Source organism: Oenanthe melanoleuca, chromosome 1A (genome assembly GCF_029582105.1).
Source record: "Oenanthe melanoleuca isolate GR-GAL-2019-014 chromosome 1A, OMel1.0, whole genome shotgun sequence".
Lineage (NCBI taxonomy): Eukaryota > Metazoa > Chordata > Aves > Passeriformes > Muscicapidae > Oenanthe > Oenanthe melanoleuca.
Window position 1 is genome coordinate 32,131,863 of NC_079334.1, and position 16,424 is coordinate 32,148,286.

The 16,424-nt window shown below is 42.4% G+C and overlaps 1 protein-coding gene across 1 annotated transcript in view; it reads right to left on the minus strand.

The window, feature by feature from the left end:
* TMTC2 (transmembrane O-mannosyltransferase targeting cadherins 2) overlaps window positions 1-9,153 on the minus strand; it is a 228,545-nt gene extending 219,392 nt beyond the window's left edge. Inside the window, exon 1 of the mRNA XM_056481917.1 lies at window positions 8,739-9,153. Within this exon, the coding sequence (XP_056337892.1) occupies window positions 8,739-8,821 (83 nt within the window). The 5' untranslated portion in view covers window positions 8,822-9,153. The remainder of the gene's footprint in view (window positions 1-8,738) is intronic.
* Window positions 9,154-16,424: the final 7,271 nt, after the last annotated feature.

The window sequence follows — 16,424 nt, forward strand, 5'->3', positions numbered from 1 at the left end:
AATGAATAACATCCAGTGACTCAGGGGTTTTTCCTCCTCCACCCACTAAGTAATTATGTCACCTTAAAACTGCTTCAAACATCAATTTTAGAAAACTATTTTCAGTGGAAGACTATTTCTTAGTGCTTTATTCATACACTGGAACTCCATGCTGGCTTTTTTAGTATCAAAGTAAATAACCATTACCAGCTTCAACAGTTGCTGAGAAAACATAAAAGCTATTTTATAAAGCATCAACTAGAAATATTCCTGCATAGAAATTGGAGGCTGGACGTGGCAAAGGCACTGCTGATGCATCATGACAGTGGATGCCCACACACTTAGCCAGGCACCACCTCCTAAATAAAAGTACCTGATTCACAGAGAGCCATACAACTTTGAGCTACATTCCCTTGTATCAGAGGGAGAGAAAAATCAGCAGTTAACTCAAGTTACACTTAGAACAGGCAGCCAAGCAATTGGAAACACCACGTACAGAAATGAAATGCTATCTCTAAGTTGGGGCTGCAGATAAACACTGGTGGTATATCTTTCAGTTAAGTATTTGAGAGTGTTCAGAGACTGGTTTCCCACCTAACCACTGACTGGGTGCATCACAGCAATGATGTGGGAGTGGCACACTGGAGTCTGGCTCCTGAGCCCAGCCTCCAATTATTAACTGCTATATGTAAAAAGCCACAGAGGTGAGAAGACTGGACAGATCTAGGAAGGGCATTGGCTGCTGTTGAGTGGGTTTGTTTCCATGACAATTTTGGTCACTGAATAGTGACCCTGTTTCAAGAGTTCAAGTCCTTTTTTAGGATTTAAGTACGCAAATTGCCAAGCTGCATGAAAATAGCATCCAGGCACTGGCAGGGACTTCACAGCAATAGTTCTGCTACCAATTACTGCGTTGTTCCCCTGAACACAAATTGGACTAGCTGACTAAAACGTGTAGGAGCTAAAAATCATACAATCCTCTCATTAGCAAAATAGCCTGGAGTAGAACTGATTTCAGAAACACCCATCCTGGACACAGGATGCTAAATTCAGAAAAACCTGTCCTCCCTTGAAACCCAGGTCAGAGGTCAGGGCAGGGCTCTTGGGGTCTACTGACAAGTTGGTGAATAATAGGGGATTCCACAGATCAGTGCAGTCATCTAGAAACAATGGTTTGCACCGTCAAATAGAAAATCCGCATTCAATTATCTGTCAGTCTCTGGCTTCCCAGGCCAGCTGGGACTGGAAATGCTGCTGAGGCCAATGTGCTTAAATCCTGGAGAGAAGGAAATGATCTGAGGCAGTCAACAGTGACCCCCGTGAATATATTAAGGAGCCTTTGTGGCAGACTAATGGCAAACCTGTCCAGCTCTCTGTTGGAAGAAAGATGCCATAAAATGCAGGGTCTCAAATTTTAGCATACAACACAATTCTGTTATTTAACATAATGATAGTATATACACCCACACTGTTTTTACAGATTCCACTGATTCCTAGCAGTTTTTGAAGCACTAATATGGGCCACTTGAATAAACTACTGGACAAAAAATCAAAATAATTACGATACAAAGGACAAAAAATCTTACGCTGAAAGCACAACATTTCCAATGAAACAAAAAGCAATTTAAAAGATGAGGAGATAAAGTAAATAAGGAACATGAAGACAGCAAACAAGTACTATTTACCTCCAACTGAAACCTGCCACTATTCTTGAAAAATTTCCTCATGAAGCCACTGGGACAATGAAGGCTAACAGAGTAATTCACAGTGTCCTAGGGAACACAAGGATTAGTATTCACGGAAGCCACTTTTACTTTTTCTCCCTCTCGAGGCTTAACGAGGCCTGGAATGGTCAGTGAAGCATCATCAATGAACCTTCCCCAGTTACTGAGGCTGGGCCACAAAATTTTATCAGCTTCAAACAGTTTGATTTACCAATTTTCTTTTTCCTTGAAGTAAAAGGGATTGATAGATTACTTGATCCTTGGCTGCTGCCCCAGTGATCCAGCTTGTTCCTTTGTTTCACAATCAGGTGTCATACACAAACAGCAGCAAGCCTGTGCTAGCCTGAAGCATCCTCTGAAGACAGAGCCAAGTGCATGTCACTGCCTTTGGAGATGTCTGTCATAAGCTATTCACAGGTCCACAAAATATTTCAACTGTCCTGAAGTAACAAACTGAGCAGTAGCGTTGACAAGTTAAGTAATATTTAGGATGCTGTTCCAAAGAAACACTTTCCTGTGACTCTTCGAGTTTCATTCACCAACAGGCTATAGCCTTTGGGGAAAAATGGCTTAGTATGGAGCTCTGCAGAGAGTGAAACTGGGAAAGAAATTGCAAAATTTACACCCTCTTACTCGGAAGGGACTGCCTGCACAAAAAATAGCACATCTTAAGTCTGGATGACCATCCTCAGAAAGGATAAGAGCCTGATCTAGCAGACATGAAATTAAATCCCATTGCATCCTAACTTAAACAACCTGTCCACAGAACAAGCTCCCATTCTAAAGGACCATAAGGAGAGTTTTTATGATCAGTTGCCCCAAGTGGGAAAGTAAAAGGAGTCAAAGGTTGCCAAGCCCTAAGGCAAACTATAGGTTTCCACAATCAAGAGAAATTCCAAAATTCATTTTAAAACTTTCAGCATAAGATTCAGGTCTCCAGATAAAATGCTTCCACCTTTCAAAAAAACATTTCAGAAAAAAAAATTAAGGTTAAAAATACAGAGAAGGAAATGGGCATTTTAAAAATGTTTATTTAAAAAAAAAAAAAAAAAAAAAAAAAAAGGCAGTTATCCCAAAATCTTCATAAAATATTTAGAAATAAAAAATTTTTAAAATCTAACTTAATAGACTGGCCCAAAGAACAGATTCACCTTTACATAAGTAACAATAAGACAAAGCATCTTTTCCTTCAGATTTAGTCTGTTTCTCCAGCTTAGTTTTTGGAGCAACTCTCACCACAGGTTGCCAGCAGTCTTGCATCAGTTTAGGCATCAAGTATTTCAGCTAAAGAAAGAAACTCCATAAACAAACAGCAAAGTCTGATTCAGTTAACTTCACAGAAAAAATGAATAAAAAAAAAAAACAACAACAAACCTAGCAGCAAACAACAAGGGAAGGGCAAATTTCCAGATGAGGGAAGCAAAGGAGCACTAATTCATCACTCTTGCAGCTATCAGATGGTTAACAAATTGAGATGAGATACTTCTGAGCCTTTCAGCGACTTTCTCTGGCAAACTTAAAGGATTCAGAAGTGCAGCTGGAATACATATGGGAGATGTTGGAGAAAGTTGATCATTTGAATTTGTAACTCCATTGTGTGCTGGAAGAACTTCCTGCAGATGAGGCGCATCCCATCAGTGACTCAGGGAGACTCTCTGTCTGCTAACAGGCATGAATTTATTCTCTGAACCAGCTACCAGAAGTGACATGTTTTATGTTAGTGTTACATATGCAACAAGAATCTTAAAATAAAGCCAGTGGCGATATAATTTTTTTTTGCTTTCTAAAATCTCTATACTACAAGATCTCAAATGGGAAAAAAACCCCAAAAAAACAAAACAAACCACCCACCAATATTTTGATGAAGCTAAGATTTCACATTTGAATCAAAGTGCTTCATTCATCATATTTTTTTATGCAGAAACATTTTTAAATCAAAACTACATACATATTTACGTTATGTTCAGCATTTTAAAAGAACTAGTATTAATATAATATTATTGAGCCAGGTTCTCCCGTTAGACAATCGGATGTTTTGGTTAATAGTCAGCTACAACACAAACTTAACTACAAATCAAAACACAGCCTAAGTTACTCAAGCATCTTCTCTGAGTTACCTTTACTCCTTTATGAATATGTTAAAGCTCCTGTTTCATCAAAAATTATCTTTATGGTGGTTTGAAGTTAGCATGCAGAACATGGAACAGAGGGGGCAAAGAGAAAACACTACAGAGAAAACACACAAGTGCCTGTTTCCCCATCACCAACCTCACTCCTGGAATTCAGAAGATTGCAGCTACCTGTAAACTGGAGCTACTAAAAGCTACTGGAGAGGTGCACTCGGAGCTGAACATTTGAGAAGACAACAAAAAGGGGCCATAAAAATCACAAATGTAAATTAATTATCAAATATACCCACATAACAAGGAGACAGATGGCAAGTAATTTTCCCCAGTGCACTTACACTTGTTCTTCTAGTGCATGTATTTGGGTCACTTGCTAGATTAAATCTCATGTGGCAGACCCAACAGAGGTACTATCAAACGTGTATGGGCTCGGCCTGTTTTAAAATGATGCAAGTCTGACACTACAGGGTGAAAACATTTAACAGGATTTTTTCAACACAGCCTGGATTATTGCCCAGCAACTTTGAAACAGGGCTGTTGGATATTTTCTACCATCAGCAAGGCTGCCCCATTCAGGCCTGCTAAATAAAACGCAGTGTAAGCTAGAGAAATTTGGGCTGTGCTACCAAATCTCATGGAAGAGCCCTACACAGACACAGACAAATCTGTACGCCTTTTCCAGAACACCAATTTTGACAATGTGTCACTGAGACAACACATCACTCAAGGTTAAAGCTTCCTACCATAGTCTCCCTAAAGTATGCCTTTCTTTTGAGATCTAGAAGAAAGGACCACCTCAATAGATGATCTGCTTTTGCCATGTTCACTGTAAAAATGAATGACCTCAGATACACAAAGCACTGAATCTCCCCCACCCCAGCTATAAACTGACAGTGACCTGCCTTAGTCAGCACAGGCCACATGAAGGATGATAGCTTCAGTGTAAGGCACCTGCAGGTCAAATTGCCAGGTGGGCTGGTGGGGCTTAAACAGCAGGCAAAAATAGTCATGCCTATGTGCAAGCCTAATTGCAGCAATGGGTCTCCCTCCTGCAATGCTGGCAGATACTTGCATGAAACACAAACTGTGTGCAGAGATTAGCTCCCCCTCAATGTGGCAAGAAGCTGGATTTAACATGGTGCAACAGGCAAGATCTTCAACACATCTGCAGTAATGGTGAATCATTAAAAACTGACATTTCTAACTACAGTTAGAAAGTGGTATGTTTATTCACCTGGCAGGTGGCACGGGTGTCACCTCCAATAAGCGTGACCGCCCCGAACAATCTATTTATTTCCCAAGATCTTACACACAATACATATGCATAACCCCAGCACCTCCCATCCCCATTCCATATTAAAATGAGGTTATTAGTCCTTCACTGTGTGCACAATTCTTCTCTTGAAGTGGGTCAGTGGTCTCGAAATGGGTCAGTGGTCTCAAAGGATGAAGTCAGGAGAGTCTTCATCAGGTCTCAGGTCTCTCCCTCTGGCACGATCTAAGCCCTGTGCTTCGTGATGCAGTCCAGCTGCTGGCCATTGTTCTTACTGGTTTCAGTCTGCTCTTATAACGGTTCACTTACTCGATGTTCCTCTATATGCAAGTTCACAATAGCAGACAATATAGCAATCAGCTCTAGCTTAAGCATCTAGTAATCATTAACCTACCATTTGCCTACCTAACTTACATCTTGGTCATGGAAATTGCTTCTACCCTTAGCAAAAATCTTAACTCTTTAAAATCATGGTTCAATGGAAATTGCATGTCTCTCTACCCTGTTACCAGTTTCAAGATGATTTTGCTTAACAATAAATAAACCTTTATTAACAAGCAATGTGAGCTACTGTGGTATTAAATATTTCCCCCTCTTTCTTCATTCATCTCTTGTTTTGGGTTACTACATGCCACATTCAGTTCCAAATACATAAGTAAAAAGAGGGGGGAAATACATCTATTTGCTCCTAGCTGAACAAGGAGGTTTTGAGCTGGAGGTGAAACCACCAGTAATAATCTACACATGAAAATAGGAAATATCACAGCTGTCTGTAAGAATTACAGTGGCAGAGACAAGGGTGGCAAAAGCTTGTGTTTTCTAGGTCTACATCTACAGAACAAAAGAAAAAAAAAACCAAAAAAACACTGACTCTTGTGTTTAGAAACTGACTAGAAACTGACAAGCGGCACTTTCATTCAAAGTAGTCAGTAGGTCAATTGCTCAAAAATATTGGCATTGCACTGATTATATACAATATATCTGCTTAACCTGAAAGAAACAAGTTAAGCAGACTAATGACAAAAAATAAGAACACATACATTTGCTCACTCAACTTACTCAGGCTTAAAATTCATGCTATTTCAGTTTAAGTGGGTAAAGGGTGGGAAACAAATACTGAACCCTTTGATACATAGTCAAAGCCCAGACTACAAGCAAGTCTGTTATATGACTGCCCACACAGTCTTTAGTTTGGTGCCGTGCTGCTGCTAAAATATTACATCTTACCATTGGAAAATTGATTTTGCTATAAGAAGTTTTATGATGCCACTTAATCTTGCCCAACCTACATAAAAAATACAGAAAGCAATTACAGACACCCTTTATGCAGTAAGTTTGATCACTATATTAAAAAGAGAACAGTGTGATGTAATTTCAATATAATAGCAAAGGAAGTGGAAAAAAAAACCTTGGCAATATGCTGCCCTCTGAAACAAGACATTGCTGGTTCCCAGCTTAAATGCACAATCTTGGTTCAGTTCAAGTTAGTAGCATGATCCATCTCCCACATGGAGTGCTGTGTCCTGCAGCTCCAGCATCGACCTTCTTTTCTACTGTTACATTTCAAGCTGGCTCCTGCAGGGCAGCAAGATTCTGTGATTACAGTTAAAAGAATACTTTGGGTCTGAGAGCCTGCCTCTTTGAATAGATAACCCTTTCTAGTTCAACAATTACTAGCATGAAACAGCCCTTTCTGCCTTGTCCCTTCCAGTGCTGCAATTGAAAAACATCCTAATTAGATGACCCCCACATACAGATATGCCATTAACTGCCTTTCAGAGCACTCTAGTCAATGCCTAAATATTAGCTGCAATGATGAGAAGTACTTTATTTAGTTAGGAGGTAAACACATGAACAAAGCAGTCTCCTAGAACACCTTTTAAACAGTGGGGGAATAGTACTAGCAAAATCAGTGTGTGATTATCTTTTCCACACTTTCAAAAATGACACTCAAATACCACTTTTTTTCTAACTGCATTAAAGCACACTCAGGCAAGATCAAGAGTAACCTTGACCTCCCTATCAACAGCACCAGAAAGTACTTCATACTGCTTTCCATGCCTAGTCCATTTGAACTGGCTTGCAGGACAGCTTGTGCTTAAACGACCCAGTTTTGCCCAAACATTGCAATATATGCTATGTAGGGTTATGTAAATATTCCACAACTCCTGCAGTTCTTAACTATAATAAGAGGGTTTAAAATAGTGTCACTGTATCAAAATATTCACTACTTCCTATTGATCCAACTCAGACCTCACATTTCAGGGCAACAGCAGACTTTTTTATTGCTTATGAAAGAAGCTTCAGAACTTCAAAATGGATTTAAGAAAAATCACTGTAGAAAACTGGAAGACTCACAGAAACCTAAAACCATTTAATTGCTCGCAAGGCTTCAAGTACATGCAAATGACCTGGAGGGCTGAAGCCTGAATTGCCATACTCTGCAGCCAACTCTGTTCCCAGCCAGAGACCTATACCAGGACTAACACTTGGCATTTGCTTCCAGTATAATAGGTTTAATAGTAGCAAGCCTTGAAAACAGGGGGGAGTATTCTGGAAGCGGTGACAGATCTTAAACACGGCAGGTGCACTGTAATACCGCTTAAGGGAGGAAACTTCCAAGTTTAGTAACTAATTACTGCAGGACAGGCAGGTTATTTTCCAAGGCAAATGCCTAATCAAAGGCACATCTGACCCTTTCGCATCCCATCTGCGCGCCGGGAAGCTCAACTCATCCGGCAAACATCTTCCTCATCAGGGACATCCCTCTGTCGTGCTTCCTCGCGTTTGCTCCTCTCACACCAAAGGCTCCAAGGCACCAACCCTGCCTGACGGCTGCTCAGGGAGTTGGCTAGCACGGTGAACCCGAGCGCTGTCAGACCCTCCGCTCACACACCCACCCCGGGGCACTGCTCGCTCCCTCCGCGCACTCAGCCCCGCACGCGTGGCCAGCCGCCGGCCCCCGCGGGACTCCGGCCGCGCTGCCGGGACGGGACAGCCCCCATCCACCCACCCCCGCGGCACACGGTCTCTGGCCGCAGAGGAGACAGGCTGATGAAACGCTGTCAAAGTCAATCCCGCCTCACTTTTTGGATGGTTTAATTCCAATGGAGCATGAATCACTCCAGGACTGTTAATAAGTTTAGCCAGGCGTGCTGTTCTCCCTAATAATACATTATAATTATGCATCTGTTTTAAATGCGATCAGATTAAGTCACCGGAAAAGGCACAAATCGGAATTTCCCCAGACTAAGAACAGCGCCTTTCCGCAGCTCCGGCGGGCAGGTACGGCCAGGAGAGGAGCAGGTGGGCAGCCCGAGCCAGCCCAGCGCACCGGGCAGCGGACGGCAACTTCCCGCGGGCGCTCGGTCCCTGCGGAGCTGGGGACGGGACGGGACGGGACGGGCATCCCGCTGGCTCCGCGCACGAGGGATCAGCCCAGGACACGCCAACTTGGACCGGCGGGTCCCCTCCCGCTGCGGGGGGCTGCAGAGGACCGAGTCCGAGCTGTCAAAGCCCCGGGAGCGGAGGGTGCCTCCGCGGCCACCGGAGCTCCGGAACCACCGGGACCCTCCAGCAGCGGGACGGCCGAAGCCCCGCTCCCGACAGGTGAGCGGCCCCCGCTCCCCACCTTACCTGTCATCGTAGCAGAAGTCGGCGCTCAGGGTGTTGAGGTACAGGGCGAGCCCCAGGGCGCTGCTCAACAACTCCGCGATCATCTCTCCGCCTGCCGCGGCCGCTCTCGCACCGGGACAGCCCCCTGCCCTGCCCGGCCTCCCGCGCCCGCCCCGCCGCGCCTGCCCCTCGCGCCCCCCGGCACCGCGGGGCGCCGCTCCGCGCTCCGCCGGCGGCCGCAGCCTGACGGCGTCCCCCCGCTCCGCCGCCCCTACCCCATGGCAGCGGGGCGATCGGCGGCGAGAGCGCGGCTGCTGATCGGAGCGGGGCCGAGCGGAGCGGGGCGCGGCTCCGGCTCCCGCCTTCCTCCCGCGGCGCCCCGGCGCTGTCGCAGCTCCGCTCCCGGCCCGCGCCCCCCTCGCTGCCGAGCCGGGCGCCGCCGCCGAGGCTCTGGGAGCGCCCGCGTGGGGCGCCCCGGGCTCCCAGCGCGCCTGCGTGCGGGCCCGCCCCGCGCCGCCCTCCGCGCCCGCCCCGCCCCGCCCCGCGCGCCGGCGGCTGAGGCGGCCCCGGCCCGCTCGGGCAGCGGCGGCGCGGAACGGGCCGGGATGGGCCCGGGATGGGATGGGTCGCGTACCGCTGCCAGCCGCGCGCAATCAGAGATTATCTTCCTTCCCCTTTTTCTCCTTTTCCCATTTTCCTTTTCCATTCTGTTTTCTCTTTGACTTCTTTTTTTCCTTTCTTTCCTCTTTTTCTCCGTCCCCCTTTCTCTTCTTCCTTTTCCCGTCTTTATTTTCTTTGTTTTCCTGTTTCCCTTTCACCCCCTTTTTTCTCTTTACTCAGCCCTGCTGAAGAGGTCAGATTAGTAGGAAGGAGAAGGGCTATACCTGTATTGGGGATGGGATGCCGGAGTGGGGAGCTCCACACTTGCCCACAGGCTGCTGTTTCCCTCTCTATCAGTGTGAACATCCATGGGGAGCTCTTAGCTCCGCTCACAGTTAAACAAAATCACAGGAACTTGGCAGAGGGGGTGGCAAACACACCCCAAGGCACGGAGTGCTGCAGCTGGTGCTCCCTCAGGACAGCCCGCAGCTGCTGCCCCCAGGAGAGGATGGGTGCAGCCAGAGGTGCGCACTTGCAGCAGAACAGATAGACTGGAAAGGGAAGCCAGCTGTGGAAAATAATGCACTGAAACCATCTTCCAGAATTCACGGGATATAGAGGCATGAAGTTATGGAAAGGATTTGGGTCCATCAAGCTGATTATTTCTTTTTTATAGAGAGTTTTTAAAACGTTGCCTCCTTTCGCTGCTAGCCAGCCCTTTTATGTAACTGTTTCCTCACGATTTCCATCAAGTGGCACACCATGCTGTCCCAGAAGGATGGGAATCTGTTCATCAAGCTGTGTCTAATAAATTGGGGAGCTTTTAACAAGTTTTCTTTCTCCCCTATGTGATTATTTAATGCTGTTTTCTTTGCAACTTCAAAATATACGAAGTGCATTATGACCTCTTTTCAAGCAATGCTTAAAGTGCTCCTGGGAAGTCTGCCCCAAGTGTCACAAACATCTCAGCTGCTTCTACTTAGATTCAGGGAGTGTGTTATCACCATCAGTGGCAGTAATTGCAGACATGGGGGGAGGGTGCATTTTTTTCAGAATATTAAAGCTTTGAGGGGCCTTATTGAACCCATTAGCAGATCACATTGATCTGGCATTACAGTTTTCAGCCTGAAGCACTGAACACAGTAACTTAGATTTTAAAGAGTTGGTACTCTGTCAGAAGACCTGTGGTCCTTGCTTTCTAACACCACTTCTCAGGATGCTTCTGGACCTACTGGCAAGATCCCAGTCATCACAACTTAGTCCTTCCTGCTGCAGTGGAACTGCTGAATTCATGCACTAGGTTTGTACAGCTCCTTCTTTGGAACCTCGTAATAAACTCTGCATAAAAAGCAGTATAATTGCTGCTGAGTCATAGTGGCAGAAGCCTCTTGTTTTCTATCAAAAGCATACGTATTTTTTCTTCAAAGACATAGGACTGGGGTAGATGAGGTCTGGCAGAAAAGCTTTAAAAACAAAATAGATCCTCCAGGAAAAAAAGGTTAGCAAAGCCAGGCACTAATAAAAGCAAATGTCAAGAAAGGGTGGGATGAAATGTGTAGGGAGTGCCTGTTCCCCAGGACATCCCAAGTGCTCCAGGGTGACTAAAACCAGCCTGTCCAAGTAGATTTAGCTGCACTACAACAATCCACAAAGTCTGTATCTTGCGGAGACATTGCTCTACATAAACAAAGGACAAGTTTCCTCCCAATAGCAAGAGCTGTCTCCAGTGGAGACAACTTGCTTTGTAGAAAGATACAGATGGCAACATGTGCCTTCACTGCCCCACCTGTCAGCTCTGGGACTCCATAAACCAGGCCACACCAGGGGCAGCCGCCAGAAAGAGCCAGTGGAGACAAATTGAGCATAAAAATTATTTACCCTGTTAAACAACACCACAAAGAAAACAAGAGGGTAGAAATCAAATCATGATAAAAGAATTCCTTCTCTTCTTAGAGTTAGTTAAAAGTATTAAATGCATGTAGTTATGAAGGACATTATATTTTACTGTATCATTGAGAGATATCAGACAACATTATGATTTGTAGCAGATTTACAATGTGATGTACAGGAACCACAAGGTGTCAGAAGAGCTAATTTAGAATTTCAGATCTGTCACTAAGCAGATATTTCAAAAACAGTCTTCACCTCCAGAAAGTCACAGGCTGTGGTGCCAGGGAAGAGGGAAGAGGTATAAGGCTGTAATAACACATAATAACAGTAATTGTAAAGATAACTGGAGTTACACAGTCTAACAGGTGATCTACTGTGTAGAGAGCTTAGTAGACAAATTCACTTTGTTTTGCTTTATTGCAAATACAACAATCAGAATGATCTGTTTTAATAACAGTTGGGAAATTTCTTCATTAAATACATTATGGACTCTGAGTCACTGTGCTACAGGATATTTCACCTAAACTGTGCCTGAAAGATTAAGTTGTGGCACAGCATGTAGAAATACATGTCTGTCACAGTGACAGATTTGGTTAACCGGTCACTGACTGTGAGACCTTAAATGTCAGGGTAATGCATTTGGTACAGATCCCTCAGCAGATTAGATTAGACACTTCAATTTCTATACACTAGGTTCATTTGCTATAGCTTGTAAGAATTATTTGTGCCAACTTCCTTAAAGCATCTGAGAAGAGGAAGGCTAACCCCTTAAAAACTGCTGAGGTTTTGATAAGAATGAGGTAACTGGATATTAAATGTTACTATAGGAATAATTAAGTGGGATTTTAGATTTTTTTACCAGTTCTTATACTAGGATACCATCAAAGAAATGTCATAACATACTGTGCCTAGTTTTGAACAACCCAAATGACAACCAAAGATGTAGTTTAATGAACCTCAGCAATGTAAACTTTGGTGCATTTCAAAACATCAATGCAGTCAAGAATAAACTGGTGTTATCTAAGGAAGGAAAAAGTGATTTTACTTGCTTGAAAGTGGAGAACGGGGAGTAGAGGGGAATGCTTTAGCCAAGTGCTGCTTTCACAATTACTCACTGATCCATAGAGATAAAGTTGTTGGATGCTGTGGACTAGGATCCAAGCTGTTGTTTTCCTTTCATGCTAACAAGATCATGTTAATCTTCAAGGACACCAGTATTTCTGCATTCTCTAAGAAATTGCTTTTTTTTTTTTTTTTTTTTTTTTTTTTTTTTTTTTTTTTTTTTTGCTAGTATAATGATAATAATAATATCAGCAGTGACAGCCAAAGTAAAACTAAGTTGCAAGTCCAAATTTGTAAAATATAATGGAAATCTGTATGAAACATGACAATAAAAACTAAACAGGTGCAGGAAAAACAAGAACACACAGGACTTTCATCAGTACTCAGAAGAGATTTTAACTGAACACATTTCCTAAGGATGTACATTTCTGGGAGGCACCAGTTCCTACTTTAGATCAGTCAGTGGAGCTAGAGTATTGATGCAGAGCTGGAGAGAGAGAGGGGGAGAGGAAGAGAGAGGGAGAGAGAAAACCAATGCATTTTTAATTTCACCTAATCTAATTATGCAGACTCTCTCTACAGAGAAAAAAAGATAGTTCAAGGGAAGTTTCTTGTATGCACAACACATTCAGGAGCATTTGTGTGACTCATAGGTGAGCATATCTCAGTGGCAGAGAAAAAGGTAATTTTTAGTCTTTTCTGAATTTTCAAGGATTATTTTCTTAATATTACTCCATTCCAGAGTAATCCTAATCTGCTTTGCATATTTATCTCCCATGTCCTTTGAGATAGCTCAAAGAGAGATCAAAAAGAGTTTTTAATCCTTCTTGTTCAGAGTAAGTTGACAGTATAAATTTACTAAATGCAGATGTGTCTATTTGTCATCTCCCAGAACATGATCCTCTTACTGGTTTTCTCATGCTTTATAAAAATAACAATATGCTACTTTTGGGTTTTGGAGTTTTTTTGGTTTGGTTTGGTTTGGTTTGGTTTGGTTTGGTTTGGTTTGGTTTGGTTGGACTTTTTAATAGTTCTTTTTATCAAAACAGATCAAAGAAACACAGATTCTTAAAAGATGGCTCTGGAAGTAAATTAGAATTAACTCCATTTTATATAAGTAGAAATCAAGGCAACTGGCATTTGTGTCAGTTTATCCAAATCAAATGAGAACCCTACAGCAGAAGAGGAATCTATCCAAGGTTCCAGCCATGACTACGAGTCATTCATTTGCTTTCATCATGAGATCATCCTTCCATTCACAGTAATTGATATTTCCTTAGACAAAACACAATGGAATTATCTCAGGGATTAATTTGGCCTAGGAAACTAGTTCTGAGAAAAGTCCTACTTGACAGATGGATGCCTGCAACATAACCAGGAGGTCTGTGGTGCACAGCCTGGATTCTGTGCAGGTGGAGGATAGGGAGTATGAGTTGTGTATCATATCCTGCCTCTCATCATTTCTTGGCAGCTGTATTGCCCAGTAGATGGAAAAGTTTCATCAGCAGCTGAAAATCTGTTCCTTGTCATCTTCCTTCCCATAGAAAGAAGCGAATCATTGTGCTGTCTGTAAGTCCTCTCCTTTTCAGGCTATTGACACTTCCCCTGTGATGCAGATGTTGAAAGACAGTTTTTACTCTAGATCTGTCTACCTTGACTTATTTGTCCTTCAAATGTACAACCTTGGATATTGGCTGTGAAAATTGGACAAAAAATGATAAATCTCTATGGCAGCAAGATGAGATCTTCATCCCACAGCAGAGCAAAAGCAGCCAAAGACGCAAGTGTAATTTCCACCTCAATCCCTGCAGATTTTCTATGGAATAACCTAATTTACTTCTTTACTTCAGTACAATCCTGGCTTCCTGCTGTATAAGCATGAAGTAAAGCCAGGAAAACCATGATTGCTCTTATTTCAGAGAGAATATGTCAACATTACCAAAACATATCTAACACCAGCACAAGCACAGTTCTCAAGAGTTAAATAAACAAGGGAAAATTATTATAAAGAGTAAACCTTTGAACCCCTCTAAACAGAGTCAGCTTCATAATAATATTGGAACTAAATGGCATCTTTTACTGCAATATAAACAAGCCCAGAGAGGATAATTCAAGTTCTAGATTCGTAATTAACAATACAGCAGAAACAGCAACTAAATTATCGGGAATTAATGTTTCTTCTCATCTGCTTGCTCAGTTTGAAGAAACACCTCTACATACATGAAATCCTGAATTAAAATCTCGGATGGCCTCTGTCTCCATACTTCAAAATATAATTAGCACATGCTATCAATAAAGTCACATTAAATTAAAATTTTAATGAAATAAACACATTACTGCATTTTTAGTGGCTTAAGGACATTTCTACGTTGATTTAGAGGTAAGGCAATTCCTTCTTTTTTTTTAAATATGGTAAAATGCAAAATATGAAACATGTGAAGGTTTTTTATACACAAGATTTTTAGCAGAAGTTTAATCAGTTCAGTAGAGCATTTGCAGCTTTTAAGTGACTGCAGTGACTCAGGAAATGCAGGTGACCCAGATTTCTCCCCTGCTGTGTCACATGAATAGATGATACAGAATTGTACACTCTCTGTGAACAATGAGTTGATTGCTTGGCTACTGGCTATTGCATATACATGCTGGATTCCAGTTATATTGATGTTTGCCATAGGATGCAATGAAATGAAAGTTATAATCTCCAGAGTGAACACAAAAAGTAGAATTCTTTGGAGACTCTGTTACAGTACTTTTCCCTCTCATGCACATCGGCAGAGAGGAAAGGATTCAGTGTGTTTTGCAAAGTAGCAGCTTTCTAATTGATTTAATCTCTTCTTATTTTTTATTCTAGTAATGTTTGTTTACTTTGTTTGCTTGGGAAAGTATACCTTGGAAAATATACCTAGCTCTAGCTTCCATGAATTTTACTATCACCAAACTGGCCCGTTTATACCAAGGTGTTTCCACACTGGTAATAGCAAACTTGGATTTTGATCAATCTCTAGTGACCTTGAGGAAAATTTATCATCATGAGGTTGTTTTTGTTATAATTTTTAGATAAAGTCGGTAAAAAAGAATGTTGTTCCTTTCTATTACCATTAGGAATTTTTGGAAAACAACAACGTCCTACTGAATACGTCTCACGGAAAATATAACTTCCTGTGTTAAGGCCTTAATTTAGTTTCCTCAATCTGCTAATGAGTAAAATATGCAACCTCCAGGATCAACAAAAGGATTTTCCCATATGCTGGGTACCATGTGATTAAATCCTTATTTTGTAGGGCAGGTACATTGTCAGAGATTTTGGATCATGTTTGCAGCAGGTATAACTTGTCATATCTTCAGCAGAACTGTCACAGTTTCAATCACCTAGTGTCTATTCCTTAATACAGAGGGAGACATGAAAAGAAATAAACAGGTCTAGAGAATGTTAACATTCTAAATTCCTTCCTACCATATTTTGCACAAGAAAGAGCATTAAATTTGGCTATGTAAATCGAACCCAGATTTTAAAATAGCCAGGTTCTCTTATGCATCAAGGAGAAAGAAAGATATAAACCAGAATTATTGGCTTTCTGTAATATTTTATATTCAATTTTCTCTTGTTACATTCATGCCATGTAATTGTGTGCACATGTGTACATGCGTGGTCCTCATTGTGCAGGGTTACAGCCAGATTCTTGTTCACATGCCAGAGCTCTACCGGGGGGTTCAGGGAGTTGCTGCCTCACTGCTTTATTCTGTGTACAACAATGAATGCTCCTTCCTATACCTGCCAAATGCATGGTTTGATCCCATTGATATCCATTTGGCATCAGGCTGGTATTCACTAACCCTTCACCACAGCTATTAATCACATGAACATGCAAGGTCGCTCCGTTGTCTTGTGTTATTAAAGTGCATCGCTGAAATACATTTTAGAGTGATTCCTAGCTTTGCAGCCTTTGCCCAGCACCCACAATATATAGACTCATCCAGATCACCAGGCATATTCCAGCTGTTTCAAAGAAACTGTCTTTTCCATTACCTCAGAGTTACCCCCTCTTTCCCTGGACTCACCCTCAGCACTGCACTGTTGTGCATTGCAGCAGCATATTTTAGCAAGGGACTTGGAAGAAACCCACACATTTTATAATGTTATTTTGAAAATTTAAC